At 45.8% G+C, this 21,404-nt stretch overlaps 1 protein-coding gene across 3 annotated transcripts in view; it reads left to right on the top strand.

Annotated features, from left to right (window-relative positions):
• Positions 1–14,006, top strand: part of LOC119649602 (protein commissureless 2) — a 67,263-nt gene extending 53,257 nt beyond the window's left edge. For all 3 annotated transcript variants that reach the window (XM_038051816.1, XM_038051818.1, XM_038051817.1), the window contains one exon: positions 12,991–14,006. In XM_038051816.1, the coding sequence (XP_037907744.1) occupies positions 12,991–13,610 (620 nt within the window). In that variant the 3' untranslated portion in view covers positions 13,611–14,006. The remainder of the gene's footprint in view (positions 1–12,990) is intronic.
• The last annotated feature ends 7,398 nt before the right edge of the window (positions 14,007–21,404 follow it).

The raw sequence follows: 21,404 nt of genomic DNA, 5'->3' as shown, positions 1-21,404 counted from the left end.
ACCCGGCCAGTGGAGGGACCTGATGGCAAGGTTCCTAACAACTCCCTTACTCTTCTCTCCTTCCGTTGGTTAAAGGCATTTTTCCGACTTGAAGGCTCCCTAAGCTGGGAAAACGGGTAGGCTAGCCCGAAATAATGTTTATCGGTAGCTCGACAGCGTACCGTTCCGGACTGCTTAAACTCATTCACCTACCCTACCCCCTTGTCAACAACAACTTGCAAGAACCTGCAAATAATGAAAAATACTTCCTTACTAGCTTACTAGCTCTGCTGCTGGCTTCTTTCATGCTGCTCGATCACTGGCACCATGTTTATACATTCCTTGTATTCAGTCCAGGCTGCTTTAATTAGCCGTGTATGTCTGCCTTCAGCTAAATGACAGTGGTCAACTCCTGACCTCTCGATACTAACCTTCGTCTGCGCCAGTTGCACATTTCACTTTGATTACTTTCAGCTGGCTTACTGTTGCTTACTTTCAGAAGCCTGAGAACTACTGGCGAGAATTTACTGTTGACCATCAATCACCAGCCTGCATAATTCAGCTGCATCTCACTATGTTTGCAAGCAGACATTGTTCTTCAAGACACTGTCGGAATTTCAGTATATTGTTGTTTTTATCGGCGACGCAATATCTGAGCATTGTCCGAGATCCTTCTAATTCGCGCAAGCGCTGCTGGAATGAACGAGTTAGGAACTACTTTTCAAAGCATGAATTCAAAACCGGCCAAGCATATCATTTTTTCTGTACGTAAGGGAAGAAGGCGAGAACCTATTTCTAGTCCTGTATGTTGATGACTTATAGACGACAGTGACTAATCCCAAAAGCCCTAGACGAATGGAGGAATTCGAGGTTACTCCAAAATCAGAGGACCATTTCCTTGGGTTTGAAATTCAAGGAACTACATATCCCATAAGCATAAGTCCTTCGTAAGATTTCAATTCAATTCAATTTTGCGCACTGACCTCCCCTCTCCCAGATTGAGACGAAGGCGAAAATCAATAATTTGAATTTTGATTCCAGATGGCTCAAGGCTCGAACGATAAATGTTTTAATCACCTATGCAGGTGTAGATTGTAGAGATTGTAGCAGCAAAACAAGGAATCCAAAGGAGGGATTGTACTAAAAAAATCATAGATCCTAAAAAGATTTCAACTCTTCAGGTCGATAGCACAAATTTTATTGAAGGGTCAAGCATGTCCCCTTGGAGCATTTCTTCTTTAGGGAAAAAGTCACTTGAGGCGAGCTTGAAATCAGACGGATTCTCACTGATCAAGAAATTAACGATATTTTAGGGAAACCACTGCCAAATCCACAAGTAACAGTACTCCAGATGGCTTAGTGGTTAGAACACTAAGCTGTCCGAAAGGAAGGTCGCGGTTCAAATCTAATTGGTGGTAGAGGGATTTGTGCTTGATATCGGCTACCACTCGATTCAATTATAAATGTGGCAATGATATTCAAAACATACCGAACTTATGCTATCGCTACTTGGGTAAAAGATAGTTTGGGGCTGCAATATGAGCATGTGAAGGATGCATCATACAGGAAATAACGGAAGACGGGTTTTATAAGGGGGGAATAAAAGGCACCTATATCTGCAGTTATTATGCTCCTCTAATGCCACAGGAGAATATCAGGAGATGGTCGACAGTTTGCTATTGGGCACTAGGGACTATAGTTCTAAAATATGTACCGATGATTTGAAGGCGTAGGTCTTGGGGTGGGGAAGCCGAGTAGCAAACTACAGGGGTCAAATTCTAACCAAAACATCATACCAGTCATCGTTAGATACTTGCTCTCCTTCCGAGGTAGACAGTTAGACTTGATCATAGATATGACCTTCCTCAGCACCCCGTTACTAACAGGGATGGTTTGCCAGCTAGTAATCGCAGTGACCACAAAACCAACTTTCTCAACATCAGGAACGGTGAAAGTGACAATCGAAGATGCACTGGGGGTAAAAGCCCAATGTAGCATTTTCGGCAACTCTAGAAGGAGATTGCGATGCAAAGGAAACGGCGATTGAAGAGGTGAATATGCTATGTCAATATATAAATGAGGCATATGAAATTACAATGCTGTGAAGATATTACACCACTGCAGAAAACCAAACTACTGCTAAAAACAAGAAATTTAGATGGCGAGATCATCTTGTCGACGAGCAAACCCCGAGGGCATGTGGGTGTGTGTATGGTGGGGGAGAAGCTACAGCTTCTGAGCACTCAGGCCGTGTTGGCCCATTGTACTCACCACCCCCGTCTAACGGAATATTCCGGATTCGTTAACGTATCGCAGGATTTCCGTTAGTGTATGTGATGCTACCCGTCGCAATTGGAGAACATCGACACCAAAGATCTGGCGCGAGGCATTCACATAGGAAATGCTCCGTGGATTCCGCTTCCTCATTACAGGAGGGACACCTATCATCTTCGGTAATTCCTAGTCTGAACATATGCCCAGCTAGTGAATTATGGCCTGTCAGAATGCCCACAATACATCTGCAAGTCCTCGTGCTTTTCGACAGGATAAACTTTGCGGTACGTATGTTCGGTTCTGGCAGGAAAAGAACCCCGAGGGCATAGGGGAAGCCGGAATACTAGGAGCTGGAGGAAAGCCATACGAATTGTAGCAGGCAGCTATGCCTTGAAACTAGCACAACCTTGTGACGTGCTGCCTACTAAGTTGTATTAAACAATATACATCCGTAAAAATCACCTGAAATGATGTGTTCACAACTCTTCCTAAAAATAACTATAACCCTCTTTTCGAAACAGGAGACACAGGCCTCAGTAGACCTTAACTAACGTCCTGTTGAAACGTTTTCATGATCCTTCAGGTTATTAACATATATATACATGATGGCTTCAAGATTGAATAGGATTCCGAACAAATCCCTTAAGTTGATTTTAGTAGTCCCGAGTGGTGGGTACTAGCACAGTTCAATTGCGCATATTGAAAGGAGTGTTTCAAGCCCAGTGGAAGAAGCTGAATTTGGTGCTGCTACGGAAATTCCAAAAACCACCTGGAATACCCTCTTCTTATCACCCTCTCTATCTTTCAGACACTATGGGAAAGTTGTTAGAGAGGATGGTCGATAAGACCGGCTAAACGATTATCATGGAAACGCTTTTGTGAAGAGGCAACTTTACAGCTAAAGCGGATCCTTGTGAAAGAATGTAGCCAAACGCTGGGTTATCTACGCTTACACAGCGGGAGGTAGACAGAAAGCGGTTAAGATACGACAAAACTATTTGCTTGAAGTGCACTTCCCAGGCAGCACCTGGATCACTGGAGCGAGTAAAAAAAACATTTAACTCGCTCCATAGGTACAGATGACATCATCCCTGTGTTAGTAACACTGGGTATACATATTCGCAATGTATACCGTGTATGCCTGCTAGGTATGCTTATATTACTAATTAACTAGCATGATACATGTATACGGTTGCAAAAAGCTTCTGACCGGTCCCTTCTACTAACATGGCTAGAAAGACTAGTAGATCGAGTCATATCATATCATTCCTAAGCGACCATTTCATTATAGGCAAATCCGCGGAGACAGCATGGTCTCACGGGTAAAAACTGAAAAGACGATGTCCGAAAAACAATGGGCGTCGCGTTCGTGGACATGGAAGGCGCTTTGCAATTATGCCTCATTCGTGGCAATTTGTGATGCGGCAAGTCAGCATGGAATCGATCCGTTGCTAATCAGTGGGATCCTTCACATACTAAAGAAGAGTAGGGTTATCAGCACTAAACAGTAACAACATATCAGGCCAGTTGGTGTGGAGTTGTCATCAGGTGCTGTTGAAACTTGGCCGACTTAACGAAAATTAATGGTGTGGGTGCCAGGGTACTCAAAAATCGCTGGTATTGACGAAGTTGACAGACTGCCTCACCAAGCATCTGAGTCCAGCTTCTGGCACTCTTAAGTCTACTCTGGCATTTTTATTGTGCCTTAAGAAGTGGGACATGAAAACCCCAGTAAGGTTTTTAATAAGACACTGCTATATGCAGCCAATGGCGGAAGGAGGCGGAGACACTCCTGTACTTCATAAGCCCGAACTCTTCAGATTGCAGAAGAAGATGCCTCGGTAACTTTTTCTACAATGAAGAATCGGCACACTCTATGCCTCTGGAAAATATTCTCAGATCCGTAAAAACAGGCAGAAGGTTATTGAGTTGGCCAGGGTACCATGGGCCTAATAAAGGCCTAAGTGCTTGGAGCTGCGGTCCCCCACAAACACTTAGTTCCGCACAAACAATGATCGTCCGACAATAGAGACTTCAACTGTCGATATTACCGCGGACGTAATATCGGCACCGTGACCAGAATACTTCTAGTTAGCCAAAACAGCAGCAAGGACGAAGGCTAATAACGGAAGCCAAAATAAAGGCTGCTTATTGAAAGAGTCAAGAAATCCATCCTACTATATAGTAGGCTATAGTGGCATCCCCAGTCTGGTCGTGAGCATTAGACATGATGAATCGGAGAAGGATAAGTTTTGTATACCGACCAATCGTGCTAAGGGTATGCAATACGTACAGGACGGTTTCAAATGAGGCAGTATTTGCCATTGTGGGAGTGTTTCCCTTTCACTACGCAGATCCACTGTATGCAGATCTCATGTATTCACAAATGAATGGAACGAACTCATGATTGTCCTACCAAATATTTACGTCACTTCGGATTGAACCGGATTACCGACTGCCCCGAATGCACCGCTATATCCAAAAACAAAGAGAATACAGTGTTCCATAGTCCAACGCTCGTGGGTAACAAAAGGAGGTTCAGCGATGCCCTCAACGTGGTTATCGGACCCCATAACCCCATTGAGAAGATGCTGAAGTCGAAATCAAATTGGAGCGCTTCAAACGTAATAATACTCACTGGAGCTTCAGGAACTGCATAGAACCCTAACATCGTGACGGACGCGTAATTTAAACGTGCTGACGTAGGCCAGGCGAAGAAATATTGTAAAATCTTTCCAATATTGAAACGAATATCAAAGCAGCATTTATCTAAGTCGGTGCTATATGTAGTTTTTCGAAGTATACCTCCCGCTTCCCTCGCCAGATTGTGGTAATATTCGTGTGTATAGTGCCGCAAATGACGCCCAACTGAAAACAATCTGTTGGGCAAGTTGTGGCCACAAAATAACATCCCATTCAGGCCACTTTCGCCGATCAATTAAAACCGAGATAGGCCGGCTGTCGTCCTTGTAAAATTCCCTGCATATTGCCATCGTTAGATTACACAACATGTGGCGCTAATGTCCATTGCAAGAACATTTTGCCGCCCGTCCTATTGCGATTATATATATAAGCCTGAGTCTCGTTCAACCGCTGATAGTAAAGTTCTCGTTTACTCAAAGGACATTTAAAGTTTCACTCTGGCACGGAACTCCCACTACATTCCATTACAACGAGAAATAACGCTGCATGTACGGACTCGTGGTACACAGGACAGGGACTATGGCCACGCGTGCTTGTAACGCATCGTCGCGCTTACATCGAATAATAACCCCGCTGGCTATAGGGTATGACTGAAACCCACTTGGGGAATCAGGTTAATCATTGTGAAAGCAATTCTTTGCGATTAAATCACCCTTATGTCGCTGGCTGCATGCGCCCGGACCCACCCCATCTACACCATCAAATTTTTCCATCAAGCTACCCAACATATTCAAAATGTAAAAGCGAAGGCCGAATACGTAATACGTAATGTTATTGTCATTGAAAATTCAGGGGATGCACGCTGATGAAAACCATCCCCTGCGTTGCTCGTATCTTCCTTCAGTATTCGACTGACTAGGGGGTGGTATAAGTTTAAGGGAATTTCACAATTTCATAAATAACTGCACAAACCATAAAGCGGATCAACCATGGTCCGTGCACTAGCGTAGGATGGCAACGTTTTGTAAATCCAAACTTGGTACAATGGAAGCAGGCAATCGGCTCCTGTAGCTGCTGTTCTTTATTACACGCACTTTGTACGAATTGCATTTTTTAGTCATTTCAGGACAACAACGAGGGGTAACTGATGTAAGTCCAAGTGGGTTCCAGCCTATTCTTAACACTAATCCCGGCATCATCCCTCGTTTCATGCATGTTAACGCAACACGCCATATAAATGTTCCACTTGTACGCGGGGTAGCTCTCAATGAAACGGGCATCTTCCAACCTGAATTCAGCCCACTCTATCTGCATCGTTTCACACCCTTTTGTTTGTTTAAGGAAGGACCAAGCAAGCCATCATTCAGAGATTCCCTTGCATCGTCGCGCAATATTCATTCATAGGGGGTGGGAAAAACTTTGAATTTTCAACGGGAGGTGTGTGGTGGCATGCAACAAAAGGGACAGGTTGAAAAATGAGTTTTTTTGGTCGAATAGTTTCAGTCTACGTCTGGGGACGAATGAATGAATGATTTTATGAGTCAAGGTTCATATTTTTTTTTGTTATGTGCAGTGAGTAGGGTGGGGTGAGGAGAGGGTGCAAAAATAATCAGAAAGGGTTGTACAGACAGCGACGGATTACACCTTTAATCACTTTAATCTCGATTGACTTTGTTAATTTGAATAATTTGAATTGATGAAGAAAGGGTTGGAAATCTGATGATAGCATTTAGAAGGACCCATAGCTCGCAAGTGTTTCACTGTTTGTTTTCGTGTCGTAGCAAGCAAATGGGTTATAAGAATATTTGGATTAGAGGTGAGTTTATAAACAGGGGTTGCAAATGGATCGTTATCTAAGGAAGTGTTGCAGTTTGATAAATTTTATTGCATTTTCATTAAAATTCTGATGAGATGTGGCTCTCGAGATATATATATATGATATATATATATATACCTGGCGTACCAGGTTTATCCTCACCTGAGCTTCATGCGACCAGGCGCGTGTCATGGGCTGCGGATAATGACATCACTCACCGGGTCAGCTACGAATATCGCAAGTTAATCTTGTAAATAAGTAGCGGTGGACAAGCAGAACGCTTCCCTTTGTGTTCGTCCTCCCTCACCGTCCCTTTTAGTGGGAGTAAACCTCCTTAACAAATCCGTAATCCGGGGTGAAGGGATCAACGCGCCTAACGGATGAATTGCAGTGACGTTACACTGTATTTCAGCGCCTCCCCTCCAAATACCTCCCCTACCTTTAGAGGTAACCATGGAACATTGCAACATTGGGGCTCTGTTGCAGGGTTGACTGCCTCCCCAACACTCGTGGGAACAAAATTGGGGATAATATTTCAAATTCTTTTAATGGGACCCCAGGGACACGAAGACAGTACCCAACACGGTAAAGGGTCGCTCAACAAGACCAGAGCGGCTCTTCACCCTTGGATGTTTTGGCGGTTATGTCTTCAACCACCAGGGACGGGAGACCTAGGCGTCGTATAGTTTGGACGAACCAACTTATCGAATTTCTCGTCCGCGCCTACTACCGTGTCACGGATTTGGAACGGAATCCATCAGGGTACAGACACCGACTCCATGACGCGTTCATAACGTTGTCAATCAATACAGGGTGATAGTGAAAAATAATCGAGTTACCCCACCAACTAGGCAACAAATTTTTCCCGAAATTTCACTTGAGCTCGGTCTGGAGTCACCAACTGACCAAAGGAGCAACACGAACACTCCCCTTATAAGGCACTCCATGAACCCAGTAATCAGAAGCTTAGTGACTGGGGATGTCTACCCAATTTATAATGAGGCTTTGACCGCATTCCAGGTCCCATTCACAGAGTATGCTGAGATTCTCCCAAAAGCTAGGTCAAAGATCCCAATACTGAAGTTTACTGCCACGGTTATTCGTCTGCATAATCAACATCTTAGAGCGAATAACAAAGGTATGCGCAGAAGGACTTTACCGTTCTGGGTGTTTCGACTAAACAAAAGAGTCGAAAAGTTGCGAAAGGAGATTGGTCGTGTCACGCAAGCACTCCTTGGAAATCCATGACCAAGAGTGCACAAATGCTTTGTGAACATCATTGGAAACTACCATCTGTCCAATGATAATCGAAGAAATCCTCGAGGTGCTGAAACTTGCGGTATGCTCCAATCGCATCCATAGGTATCAAAAAAGCTTTCAGCGAAGGACAGACAACACCTTGTTCTTCCAGAATCAATGGGGATTCTACAAAAATCTCACCAAATCAGGTAGGGAAAGTAACCTCGATCTGGATCAGGCAGAAAACTTCTGGAGAAGTGTTTGGAGTGAATCCAGCCGTTGCAATTTAGAAGCAGCGTGGCTCCCACACCTTATGCATTCATGCGAGGCCCTCCCCGAAAAGACCACGCCAGACGTAACTGAAATCTACGCAGAAACAGCCCTTGAAAAGGCAGGCAACTGGAAGGCGCCAGGAGTTGACAAGATTCACAACTTCTGGCTGAAGCGATTCAAGAGCGCTCACAAGATATTGGCAAATCAATTTACTCAGATGATTGAGTTCCACAATTTTTCACCAAGCGGATAACTTTCCTCATCCCCAAGGAACAGGGTGCCTCTTGCCTTTAAAAATTTCATCCAATTACTTGTGTTCCTACCATCTACAAGGTCTTCACTTCAGCTCTGTGCGCGAACATCTCAAAACATCTTGATTGATAGCTGAGGAGCAAAAAGGATGCGCAAAAGGCTCCCGAGGCTGCAAAGAACAGCTTATAGTCGATACGGTCGCTGCAAATCAGACTGTCCATCCGAAACGAAATATCTCGTCAGCCTACATCGATTATAAATCAGCCTTTGGCTCCATATCACATTCGTGATTACTACAAGTATTACGCTTGCATAAAATCAACCCGAATTGAGGGTATGGATTCGGACGACGTCTACAAATACCTCGGCATATTGCAAGCAACAACACCCGCTGTGGCGATAATCAAATCTAAGGTGCTGGGGGAATTTGAACGGCGTCTGGATCTTGTCCTTCAAACTGAGCTGTACGGGAAAAACAAAATCATGGCAATCAACACTTTCGCCATTCCCGTCCTTCTATATACTTTCGGTGTGATACAGTGGAGTAATTTTTTTTTTTTGGGGGGATAGGGTAGGTTGATGCATTTACGCACACAGTGTTGGACTCCCGATTCGGTACGTCGTTGGACTACCAACTAAACACCTCCCCATCGTCAGAGAGCTAGCCTGGAACCGTATGTCACATTACTTCGGGCTAGTCCCCGAACTCTCTCGCCTTGCGGAGCCTTCAAATCAGGAAATTCATTTCACCAACGGGAGGGGAGAGGAGGAAGGGAACTGCCAGTTCAAGGAACCCGCTGCCATCCGGCTCCTCCACCGGTCGAGTTCTATCTTCTTAGCAACGAGAATTGCCCGAACGTAGTGGGCAACACGGTTCCACCTGTCAGCAGTCCTCAGCATCTCTTCGACAATGTTGTGTGGAGAGAGATCCCCTGCGTTTAAATAGAGCTGCTGACGAACCCCATCCCACCTTCCACAAGAAAAACAAGTCGGAATACCGAATAGCTCGTGCTTCGGGTATAAAGGTTTTGTGTTCATCTTATCTAAGAAATTTCAACGCACATTTTTATACCCGTATACAGCTACAAAACTACGAGACATACGTACATATTACAGCCGTAGATGTTACGCTCAGCCTAAACAAACAAACTGCCTATTTTCGAATACTGTACAACATATAGGCACGTATATAAATTGATCGTACCCATATTTCCGATTTACTTCTTATATCTATCTGAATTAGGCTCTACCCGCAAAGTTCATTAGCACGCATATACTATATACCTACATACACACATGTCTCGTTGGAATAATTGATATTCATATACAAATGATTAAAGAACTAAAACAAAATAATTCTTTTCCACCCAATTTATACGAACTTACTTCGTTGTGGTATTGACGAATTGATATGTGATGATGACGTCATGCAGGTTGTAGAGTGCACGAAATTCATAAAAAATTGTAAAGTTTTACCCTCTATAACTTTGTTAATAATAGTAGGATTTTCTTCAAACTTGACCAAATTGTGCATTATGTTCTTCATTATATGCATGCCAAATTTTGTACTTCTGGGATGAACATAAGGGGGGTGCCGGGTAAATTTCTAAAATGTGGAAATATACTATTATTAACTTTATTTGTGCAAATATCGGAACCGGATATATTTTGAGGCCTAGATTTCGCAGAGATGCACTACTGAGATTTTTTTCAGATTTTTCGGTTGGATAGGTTCTGAGAACGAGACCTGTTACACTTTTTGGGGGTCATATTTTGAGCCCTCACTCCCCTATGTTTCACCCAATATAAAATATTGAACCAGTTTCGAAAAGTACTAATTGAGACCTTTCATTTGATACCCCACATGGCCACATTTAATGAAAAAAAATGTTGCACCCTCCTTTTACATGTATGGGGATCCCCCCTTAAACTTAACACAAAATGGCGTCAGTTGCTGCATGTAAAGGGAACGGCAGATCACATAGTCCTACCAATTTTCGTGACAATCGGTTCAGCCGTTTCCGAATAAATCGGCTGTGACAGACAGACAGACAGACAGACGGACAGACAGACATCGAATCGATTCTAATAAGGTTTTGTTTCACACAAAACCTTAAAAAAGTGTGGTGGGCGTCGTTCACAACTCCATTGCAAAACACACAATCCGGAGAACGCGCCTTTCCAATCTTGTGCAGGTAAGACTGAAAACTTCCATGGCCACTTAAAAATTGGGTAAGAAAATAGTCAGTCTCACTATGCTTCCGATTCAGCCACGCACCTAAGTTGCTGATGAGCCGCACAGTCCATCTGCTTCTAGTTTCATTTTGCCACGAGAACTGCCACTCGTTTAGAGTGCGTTGCCGTTCTTCGTGAGCAACAACCTCCTTTAGGCCATCTCCCTTGCGCTTGTATTTGGCTTCACGCTCCTTAGCAGGAAGCGGAATTCTCTTTTTAGTCAAGATGACTACTTCGGTTTTTTTCCAGTGCGAGGTTGAAACCTTGAGTAGTCATCCATCCGCTTACCCGTCGCATCAATATGCCTAGTCTGCTTTACGCCTGTGCGACAGTGCGTCCAGCAACAAGCGCTGCGACATCATCTGCATAGCCGATCAGGCGCGACTCTTCTGGCATGTCGAGTTTAAGTAGACTGTCATAGGCAGCGTTCCAGAGGTCCAGCCCTAGGATGGATCCCTGTGCTACCCCCGACGTGACCTCCATCCACCTTTGACCCTCTAGTGTTTCATAGAGCAGGAAGCGGTTCCTCAGATAGTTCCTCAATATCCGTAAGAGATAGTTCGGCACGCTGAAAGTATTGTCTAGTGTGCCTAGAATGAGCAGTAGGTCTGGTCGATGTTGGAATACCAGTTTGTATACCTCTGCTGGAATACCATCGGGTCCTGGCGCCTTCTTGTTTTCCGTAGAGAGGACTGCCTGTTCCAACTCTTTTATACAGAAAAGTGGACAGTCCTCTACGCTCTCCACGCCGACGTCATCATCCCATACGGAGTGCGCAGGGAAGAGCGCCCTTACAATGCGGTCCATCTGCTCGGCCTTAAGTGAAGAGGGTTTCCGCTGAGCCCCGGTTTTTTCGGGTTACCAGTTTGGAACCGAGTCCCCACGGATGATACGGTGGAGTAATATGGATTTAGAATCGGTCAATAGACGGGTAAGGGTAGTTATAGCAAACAACAACATGCACAATAGAGCTGCCGAAAAATTGAGGATCACTATCCCACGTCATCAGGGAAGAAGGGGGGTACTCGATTTAAAAACGTTGCACTACAATCAAGTTCATTCTCTTCCTGAGTTTTTCTATGAGAAACAATCCTCTAGCCAAATACATCAGGCTACCGTCTTGGCAGATAATAAATTATCTCCTTTGAACTTGAGAAGCAGAGAATGGGATCCCATGTCGAATGTTACTTCTGTCCAACACAAGATCGACATATGGAAACAGAAAACCATCCACGGAGGTCATTTGTTGTTGTCAGGCATTGACATCGAAACCTCCAACAAATGGTTGACTAATGGTGTACTTTTCTATGAGACCGAAGCATTTCTAACTTCAACTGAGGATGCTTCGCTCCCAACAAAAAATTATAAACGGTACATTCTTCACGACTCCTCAATCACCAACTCCAGTTGTAGGTTATACAGTTATGAAGAGGAGACCATCCAGCACATAACATCTGCGTGCAGGATGTTGAACAGTACCGAGTGCAAGATTCTCCATCAAAATCTTGCGTTGAAGCATAACTTAGTGCCAACCTGCCATCCTTATTATAAGTATACTCCACAGAGAATCTTGGGATCACACTATTGCCACCGACCATAGTGTTAATCAAAACAGACCCGATCTAGTTCTGCTTCTGAAGGAAGAACGAGTGTGCTTCATAATCGATGTAGCCGTACCGTCGGACCGGAACACTGTTGAAAAACAACACGAAAAAATCCGGAACTACGGCCCCTTGGCAGACGATATGAAGCAAACTTGGAGACTGCAAAAGATCGAAGTAGTCCCAGTGGTAATTTCAGCGACGGGATTAGTCCCGCAGAACTTACATACAGCGCTGAAAACGCTCGATCTTAGGGCTGGACTATACATGGAGATGCAAAAAGCCGTTATCCTTGCACCCTGTGCTATAGTCCGAAGAGTCCTGTCCGGTAACAATCTGACCCAGTGGGTTTCAGTCTTGATCCGTACTGTCTTCGATTCAAGATCTATGTCTCTGTAGTGTAGAACCACCGCGTCATTGGCTGAAGTGTTTGCGACAATCAGAATGTAGAAATACATTTTCGCATGGTCGCACACACTTTGCGTTAAAACGCATCATCACTGTGATGCGGGCCTTTTGATGTTGCCTTCAGCCCATCCTTAGGTTGGTCGCCCCTGAAGATCCGGTTGGGCGGGAAGAGGGTCCGTGGGCTTTTTTAACTATATATATATCGAGTATAAAGCGTTTGAAACTTCATTAGCTGACAAAGCTAAGTGTATCCTTTTTCTCTACTTTCAGATCAAACCCACAGTCCCGAGTTACCAGAAATCACACGGCGACAAATGGACATGGATCTGGAGTCACTGCCAAGCTACACGATATGTTCCGGTCTTCCAACCTATGATGACGCGCTTGATCAATTTCGAAAGTACGGAATCATCTTGCAACCGCCCTCTGTTATAAAAATCTTCGAAGACAACAAAGAAAAAGATAAAAGTAAGACGGACGCCTCAGCACCCACAGGCAATGGAGAGAATGATGACAACATCTCAATGACATCGACCTGCACTTGCGGCGCTAACAACGGGGGCGTTGCTAACATTGCGTCCATTTCCAATCAAAACTTGGCCCTAGTCCCCAACGTAATCGAGCTCAACCCGGAGCAACTGCAAATGCTCAGCAACAAACGACTGTCCATGCAAATTGCGCTAAACAATGGAATAGGATTGAATAATAGTATCCGACGCTCCAATAGAGGCAGCCGAGTCAACTTGTTCCGCGAAGTTAGTCGAAACAACCTTTTGCGAACTCACGAGATTCCGTCCATACATCGATCAGCATCGCAACAGTCCTTGTACCAGGATCAACTGCTCGCCCAACGTTTCAGAAACGCGCAACATAGAGGCTCCCTCTGCTGAAACGGAGCCAGGAGAGAGCTGCTCTTATGGCCAATGAGTACACCAATGAACTAGGATTAGGAGTAAATTGTGAGAAAGTATTATTCGAAGCATAGTAGTATCTAGGGAAGATAGATAGGAAATATGCCTTATTATTGGTCCGTATTACTTAGAAATGTAATTCGATAAAAGAAACGTAACATTGCATCAAATTTGAATGCCAATTACTAAAATTAAGTTAGGAAGTAGAGTAGAACTGAGTAGCACCCAACTTTGGGCTTTGGTATTGTAAGGTAGCCATGGTTGGATTCTACCACCCAATACGAAACATACGTAATTGAAATTAATAAGAAAAGTAATATTTTTGTGGTTACATTATGAAACGTTGACGAAAATATAAAACTATTCAAATCCTTATCAAATAGTTTCAATTCAAATATTGCAGGATGTCTCTAACGATCGCAATTAATTACCTGGAGCCTGATTGTGATCGCCGTTCATACTGACGGTGAAGCACTAGGCATGTTCGAGACCGGTAAAATACGAGCACTCAGATTAACCACACTGCGATCAGCAGTAGATTTTGGAGTTGTCTTCAAGTTGGGCTCAATTAAAAGGGGGCTTACATCGGCCTCTAAGGATGGTCAAAGGGTAGTATACATAGGTCCCAGGGCGAAACGTGGATTGGTACCCACGATGGAGCATAAAACCTGGGAAACGCCTGCTGAGCCAACATCAACAGCTCTACTACCAAACCGCTAGGAGCTCATTCTTAACAAAAAGCTGCGGACGGAGAAGGATGAAGGCGAGTCTCCCGCGTCTAAAAACGGGACAAATTGTACCAACTGGTCCTCCAGGTTAGGGGTTGTGTAGGGCTGACAACCCTACACGGAAAACAACTTGTTACGAAGCTACAACAGGCGCCTCGGACTGGACGGATTATACAACGACGAACCCGGCAACGACAACGGAATAACGATTTGCGTATTTTCTCATGGAACGTGCACTCCCTGTTCAGAGATGAAGCTGATAAGCAGCTAGCCGATACCCTGTCCCAATATAGGGCTGATGTAACAGCGTTACAGGAGATGCGTTGGACAGGGACCGGTTTCCTGGAGAAGAGCAGCTACACCATATATCATAGTGGCAATCCAGTAAACCATGTGCTCGGAGTAGGTTTCTTAGTCAGCCAAAAAATGAAACCTGCTGTTATCGGCTTTGAAAACATAAGCGAAAGGCTATGCACTTTGCGCTTGCGAGGCCAGTTTAGAAATATAAACCTCATTAACGTTCATGTCCCTACAGAGGGGACTGCAGAGTCGGAGAAGGATACCTTCTACGAGGCAGTAGAACGAACCCTCGAAGCCTGTCCCAGATATGATACCAAAATCATACTTGGGGATTTTAACAGCCAAGTAGGGAAATAGCCCATATTTAGGCGATACGTTGCCTCCTATAACTTACACCAATATACAAATTTTAACGGACTGCAGATCATTCAATTAGCAGTGTCACACGAAATGGTTGTTGGAAGCACCTGGTTTGCGCGGAAAGCGGTCCATAAACATACGTGGGCGTCTCCAGACGGGACCACTTTCAACCAAATTGACCACGTGTTGATCGAACGCCGCCACCTCTCAGCCTTGATGAATGTCAGAACATAGGGGGGCCAATATAGACTCGGATCACTATCTCGTTGGCAAGGTGCTCCAAGCTCGAATAACAACACCACCCAGAATCCCCTCTGACAATCAGATGAAAGTTAACACTGAAGCCATCCACAACATAGCCCTCCGCGACACCCACAAAAGGGAAATAGATGCCGCAATAACCGCAGTCAATAGAGATCCTGGAGACGAAGCATCAACAAATGATCTTGACAATCACATGAAGAACGTTGTCATAAATACGGCCACAAACATACTTAGCCCCAGCCGCAAAAAGAGTCGGAACGGTTAGTTTGACGGTGAATGTAAGCTACCAACGGAACGGAAGAATGCCGCATACCGAGTAATGTCGCATTCTCAAAGAACGCGGGCACGCGCAGAGACTTATCACGAACTTCGTCGAGCGGAGAAGCGACTTCACAGACGGAAAAAGGAAGCCTGGGAGAACCAACAAGTCTGTGAACTAGAAAAGTACATGGAGCAACCGCACCAGGTGCGGAAGTTTTACCAAAAAGTCAGCAGGATGAAGCCTTATACACCTCGATGCTCATCCTGCCGAGACAAAAAGAGAAATCTAATTTCCGATAGAATGGCCATATTGGAGCGATGGGTTGAGAGCACTTTGATGAGCTACAGAACATCAGCGAGTTGGAGGTCCCGCCCACTGAAGACGACGGACAAATACTGGCACCACCAAGTACAGGAGAAACAGAAGTGGCTACGAGCCGATGGAATTACAGCCGAATTGGTTAAATATGGAGGCAACCAGTTACACCAAGTGGTTCATCAACTTGTGCTAAAGGTATGGGACAGCGAATCAACGCCTGACGATTGGCAACGAGGCATTATCTGTCCCATACATAAAAAGGGAGATATCACACAGTGCAGCAATTATAGAGGGATCACCTTGCTGAGTACCATCTATAAGATATTCTCCGCTATCTTGCTAGGCCGGATAGCCCCATACTCCCAGAACATAATTGGCCCATTCCAAAGAGGCTTCACTCCAGGCAAATCAGCAACAGATCAGATTTTCTCTCTGCAGCAAGCGATGGAAAAACTGTTGGAATATGGACATAAGTTGCACCATCTATTCATCGACTTTAAAGCCGCCTATGATAGCATAGCCAGGATAAAACTGTACACGGCTATGGGAGAATACGGTATCCCGACGAAATTGATAAGACTGACTAGGCTGACCCTGACCAATGTGCTAGGCCAGATAAAAGCAGCAGGATCACTCTCAAGACCATTCGACATTAACCACGGTTTAAGACGAGGGGATGCCTTATCATGCGTCCTCTTCAACCTGGCCCTCGAGAAAGTAATCCGTGATGCTGAGGTAAATGCAAGGGATCGTACCTACCTTTTTAAGTCCACCCAACTACTGGTCTATGCTGACGATATCGACATCATGGGAAGAACCACCCGAGGCGTACAAACTGCCTTCATACAAAATGAAGCAGGCGGCGCGAGATCTTGGGCTGCACATCAATGAAGGCAAAACAAAATATATGGTGGGAACGTCAGCACCAAAAACCAACCAACCAACAACAGCAAACCGCACTGGTCAAACGGGAAGAATAAGGACAGGAGAATACAACTTTGAGACCGTTGATAATTTCTCCTATCTGGGGTCGAAAATCACAACCGATAAAAGCTACGATGATGAAATCCGCGCACGGTTGTTGTCAGCCAACAGAGCCTATTTCAGCTTACAAAAACTGTTCCGCTCGAAACGTCTCACCATAGGGTCAAAGCTTTTACTGTACAAGACTATCTTGCCAGTCCTCATGTATTCCTCGGAAACTTGGGTTTTTAGCAAGAAAAATCGCGAACTCTTGGCCGCGTTCGAGAGGAGAATCCTCCGAAGAATTTTTGGCCCCCTACATGAGGATGGACGATTCCGTAGCCTCACAATGACGAAATCTATGAGCGATACCATGACCGTCCGGTTGTGGATAAAATCAGGCTCAATAGGTTACACTTAATCCGCATGAATGAGGATGATGCAGCCCGGAAAGTCTGTAAGGGCAATATGTGTGGTAGAAAAAGAAGACGAGGCAGACCCTGCCTGAGATGGAGCGATTCCGTAGGTCAGGACGCCAGACAGCTTTTAGGGATATCGAATTGGTGGACCTCGGCACAAAACCGGGATATCTGGAGTTCTTTATTAAGGCAGACCTAGACCGGATACCGGCTGTTGCGCTGTTGATGATGATGCTGGCTAAGGGGAATCTATCACAAAATGGCAAAATGAAAAGAGATGGGACAAGTAACAAGTTTGTTGTTAGACATCCTGCATCATTCCGAACATTCGAAAATGGTAGCCTTTACAGTTTCTTACCAGGGCAGAGGTAAATCGTCAGACGTTGCCTCTCCTCTGTCCTGGGATCAGCGTAACCGAAGCGGCTCGCAGATGTTAAGTGCTTCTTTATAGAATTCGCAGAACACAACATAACTACGAATTATATGGAGCGTAAAACCGCCTATACTTCGGACCAAAGCTTGGCCAGAGCTGAACATATTTTTTTTAAGAATTGCGGGGTCATAAGTTCGCATTCACTTGATGCCGGACCGAGCCAAATGAGAAGCAAATTCCTCGGAGGCAGCGTCTGACTATTTGCCTCTGCCCTGGTAAGAAATCATAAAGCCGTCGTCGCCAAATATTTTTAAAGTTTGGCTGCTAAGCCCTACCTCCGTGGACCAAAAAAGAGGGAGTAAGTTGCTCCCCATTTGAGCCGGTCCGCACTAAGTACATGCGGACTTAGGACACCGCAATTCTTAAAAAAATATTCGAGAATGGGTTGGGTTTGGTTGCGAATACAATCCTTGGGTGGACATGAAACTTAAGGTGCACGCCTACATCGACGATTCACTCTATTGTCAGAGATGCGTTAAAATCGCGAAGAAAGTAGAACTAGGAAGAGAATCAGAATGAACCGCAATTAAGCGGTTATCCATCCCCGCGATGCAATGCTTTCGAGAAGTCTCGGAAGAAAAGTAGGAGGAAGTAACTGTCGTAAGTCACACATAACTGCATGGCAGTAGCCACCTGCAGGTTTGGAACCTTTCCATCTTCCAACGACGAAAAACGAACGCGGCAGTAAACCCCCCTTGAACACTACCTTGTCGTGATGGAGGAGCCTGTAGTAGTTTACTACTACACTAAGGGTGTCCAAAATATGAATATGGAAACGAAGGATATAAACTCTCCAAGTGGTAAGAAGTCACAGACTTCGAATCCATCCGCGACCATGAACAATCATCTGTGGCATTGGATCAGTAAAGCGGGCTAGGATCTTCTACGACGAAAAATCCATAAGACCGAGACCTGTGTGGAGTTGCCAAATCTCCCATCAGGCGCGTCCCTTCGTGCGGATAAGGGAATGCTCGGCGAATGTGTCATGGCCATGCACATGCACGCATCCGGAGATGTGCGTGTATGGGCATGTTTATGCGCAGGCCGGGTAGGTGGGAAGTAAACGCCCACCCGTGGATAAAAATTGGCTATGGGAAGGATACCCAGAAATAAAACCAAACATGGAGGAGCAGAAGAAGAATGAAGTTACGGTGCAGGGCTTCGGAAACCCAGTGCCGGCGGTTTTTGGGAGTGAGCAAGCGGGCTCCCGGCCGTCGATATCCAACGACCGCAGTGCCTCAGTAGTGGGAACCTTGGCTACTGTGGCATCTAATGTTACAAGCGTACGGGAGGAACTTGAACTGACTCCAGTGATGGATCCGTTCAGAAGGAGCTCGATTTTTCGCAGATCCCCTCCCACACGGGCACAAGCCCCCACGATCGCTACCCCCAGTGGGAAACGTATAGCGGGAGTCTTCGATGAGGAAGAATCGCTGACGCCGATTCACATGAGCGATGTTTTGGGCAATGATCAGTCTGGAGCTGCCTTTACTGCCCTCGGAAAAAAGATCATGGAGCTGTGTGAGTTTATAAAGGAGCGCAGGAACATTCACCAAAATATAAGGGCCATGATAAGAGGCATCCGTTTGACGTACGGCAAGGCCCAGGATGAACGAGTAGGGAAGTCGCCGATTGGAAAAGTGAACCAGGCAACTCAAGTAACGCCGGTTCAAAACACAAAAGGGGAGAAACCGGGGAAGAGGCTGCGCGAGAAGTTGAATGACTCAACAGGCCAGCAAACCCCGAAAAGAAAAAAGGACTCAACTCCCAAAAAGGCGGAGTTCATGAAAAGTACGTCCGAAGCTACCAGGGAAAATACTGCAGTGGCTACCTCCAGAAAAGGGATCGAACCTTCAAAGGCGGATGCGGAAGCTTGGAGGAAGGTAGAACCGCGGAAAAGAAATTATCGGAGGAAGATTAGACCGGAGGTGATTTTCATTTCCAAACGAGGCGAAGGGTCATACGCCGACATTCTCAGGAAAGTGAAGGCAGACCCCGAACTCACCAATTTGGGAGACAACGTCAGCCGTATTAGACGGTCGCAGAAGGGAGATCTTCTGTTGGAACTTAAGAAATCCAAGGATGTAACCGCGGAAAAATTCTTAAGCCAAATCGGGAAGACTTTAGGGCAGGAAGCCGACATAAGAGCTAGCAGGCCGGAGATCATTATAATCTGCAAAGATATAGATGAAATCACGACGAAGGAGGAGGTTCGCGAAGCGTTGGAGAAACAGTTCGATCTTGCCGGACTACAAGAGTCAGCGGTGAAAACGCTAAGGAAAGCCTATGGGGGAACACAAACCGCCATCATCAGCCTACCAGTGGAGAACGCACTCAAACTGTTAGCAGCAGGGAGAGTGAGAATAGGCTGGGTTATGTGTCGCCTTAGGGAACAGGTGGCGTTAAAACGGTGCTTTAGATGCCTTGGCTTTGGTCACATTGCGAAGTCATGCACTAACCCAAATGACAGGTCAAAGCAATGCAGGAGATGCGGAGTGGAAGGCCACATCAGCAAGGACTGCGGAGCTGACCCAAATTGTCTACTGTGCAAAGGAAAGGAGGGTGTGGACCATCGGCACATTGCAGGCAGCAGCAGGTGCCCGGAATACAGGAGAGCCCTTAGCACAAATCGCAGATGAGGTTGATACAAATCAACCTCAACCACTGCGAGGCGGCGCAGGATCTACTCGCGCAAACCATCCGCGAGAAAAACATCGATGTCGCCATACTAAGTGAACCATACCGAAGCCGCGGTGGTAGCGTTTGGGTCAAAGACCAAACGGGCCAAGCAGCGCTGTGGACTTGTGGAGAACAAGCCTTCCAGGAAATAATGGAGCACCCGGAGGAGGGCTTCATCAGAGCGAAGGTGAAGGGCATCCACATCTACAGCTGCTATGCTCCACCCAGCGCTACACTCGTCGAGTATGAGCGGATGCTTGCTGCTCTTGTTTTGGATGCAAGAGGACGTTGGCCGATCATAATAGGAGGCGATTTCAATGCGTGGGCTCTTGAATGGGGCAGCCGGATAACTAATGTCAGGGGACGTGTTCTCCTCGAAGCATTCGCGGAGCTGGACGTGGTACTGGCGAATGTTGGGTCTTCGTACACTTTCCGGGGAAGGGGCCTGGGGTCTATAGTGGACCTGACATACGTGAGTGCCACTTTAGCCAGTAGAATCGCTTGGCATGTCAATGAGGGCTATACTCACGGCGACCACCAAGCAATCTGCATAGAGATCAAGGGCGGATTGAGCTCGAAAAACAGTTTTCGCAAAATGCCGGGTGGTATGCTTGGCTGGACAGTGAAAGCGTTCGAGGGGGACACGTTTGCCGCGGTGCTCAAATCCGACATATCCCTGAATGGTACGGCTGGAGAGAAAGCCACCCAGATCACTCGATGGGTGACGGAAGCATGCGATGCTACTATGCCCAGAAAGCGATTGCTCCCCAGTAGGCAACCCAACTACTGGTGGAACAATGAAATCGCAAGTTTGCGAGCCGCATGTTTTCGGGCAAGGAGGCTTTGCCAGAGACTCAGGGGAAAACCCGGTGGCGACGGTCGAGAGGAGGCACACAAGCAATTGCGTGGCCGCCTAAAGGAAGCCATTCGGAGGAGCAAAAAGAACTGCTTCAAACAGCTGTGCGACCATGCCGACATAAACCCTTGGGGCGAGGCTTACAGAGTGGTGATGAAAAGGCTGCGGAAATCACCCCAGGTGACCTGTCC

This window comes from Hermetia illucens, chromosome 2, assembly GCF_905115235.1.
Source record: "Hermetia illucens chromosome 2, iHerIll2.2.curated.20191125, whole genome shotgun sequence".
In the NCBI taxonomy this organism is placed as follows: Eukaryota; Metazoa; Arthropoda; class Insecta; order Diptera; family Stratiomyidae; genus Hermetia; species Hermetia illucens.
The sequence above is the reverse complement of the archived record's forward strand: the minus strand, read 5'-3'. Positions and strand labels throughout refer to the sequence as shown.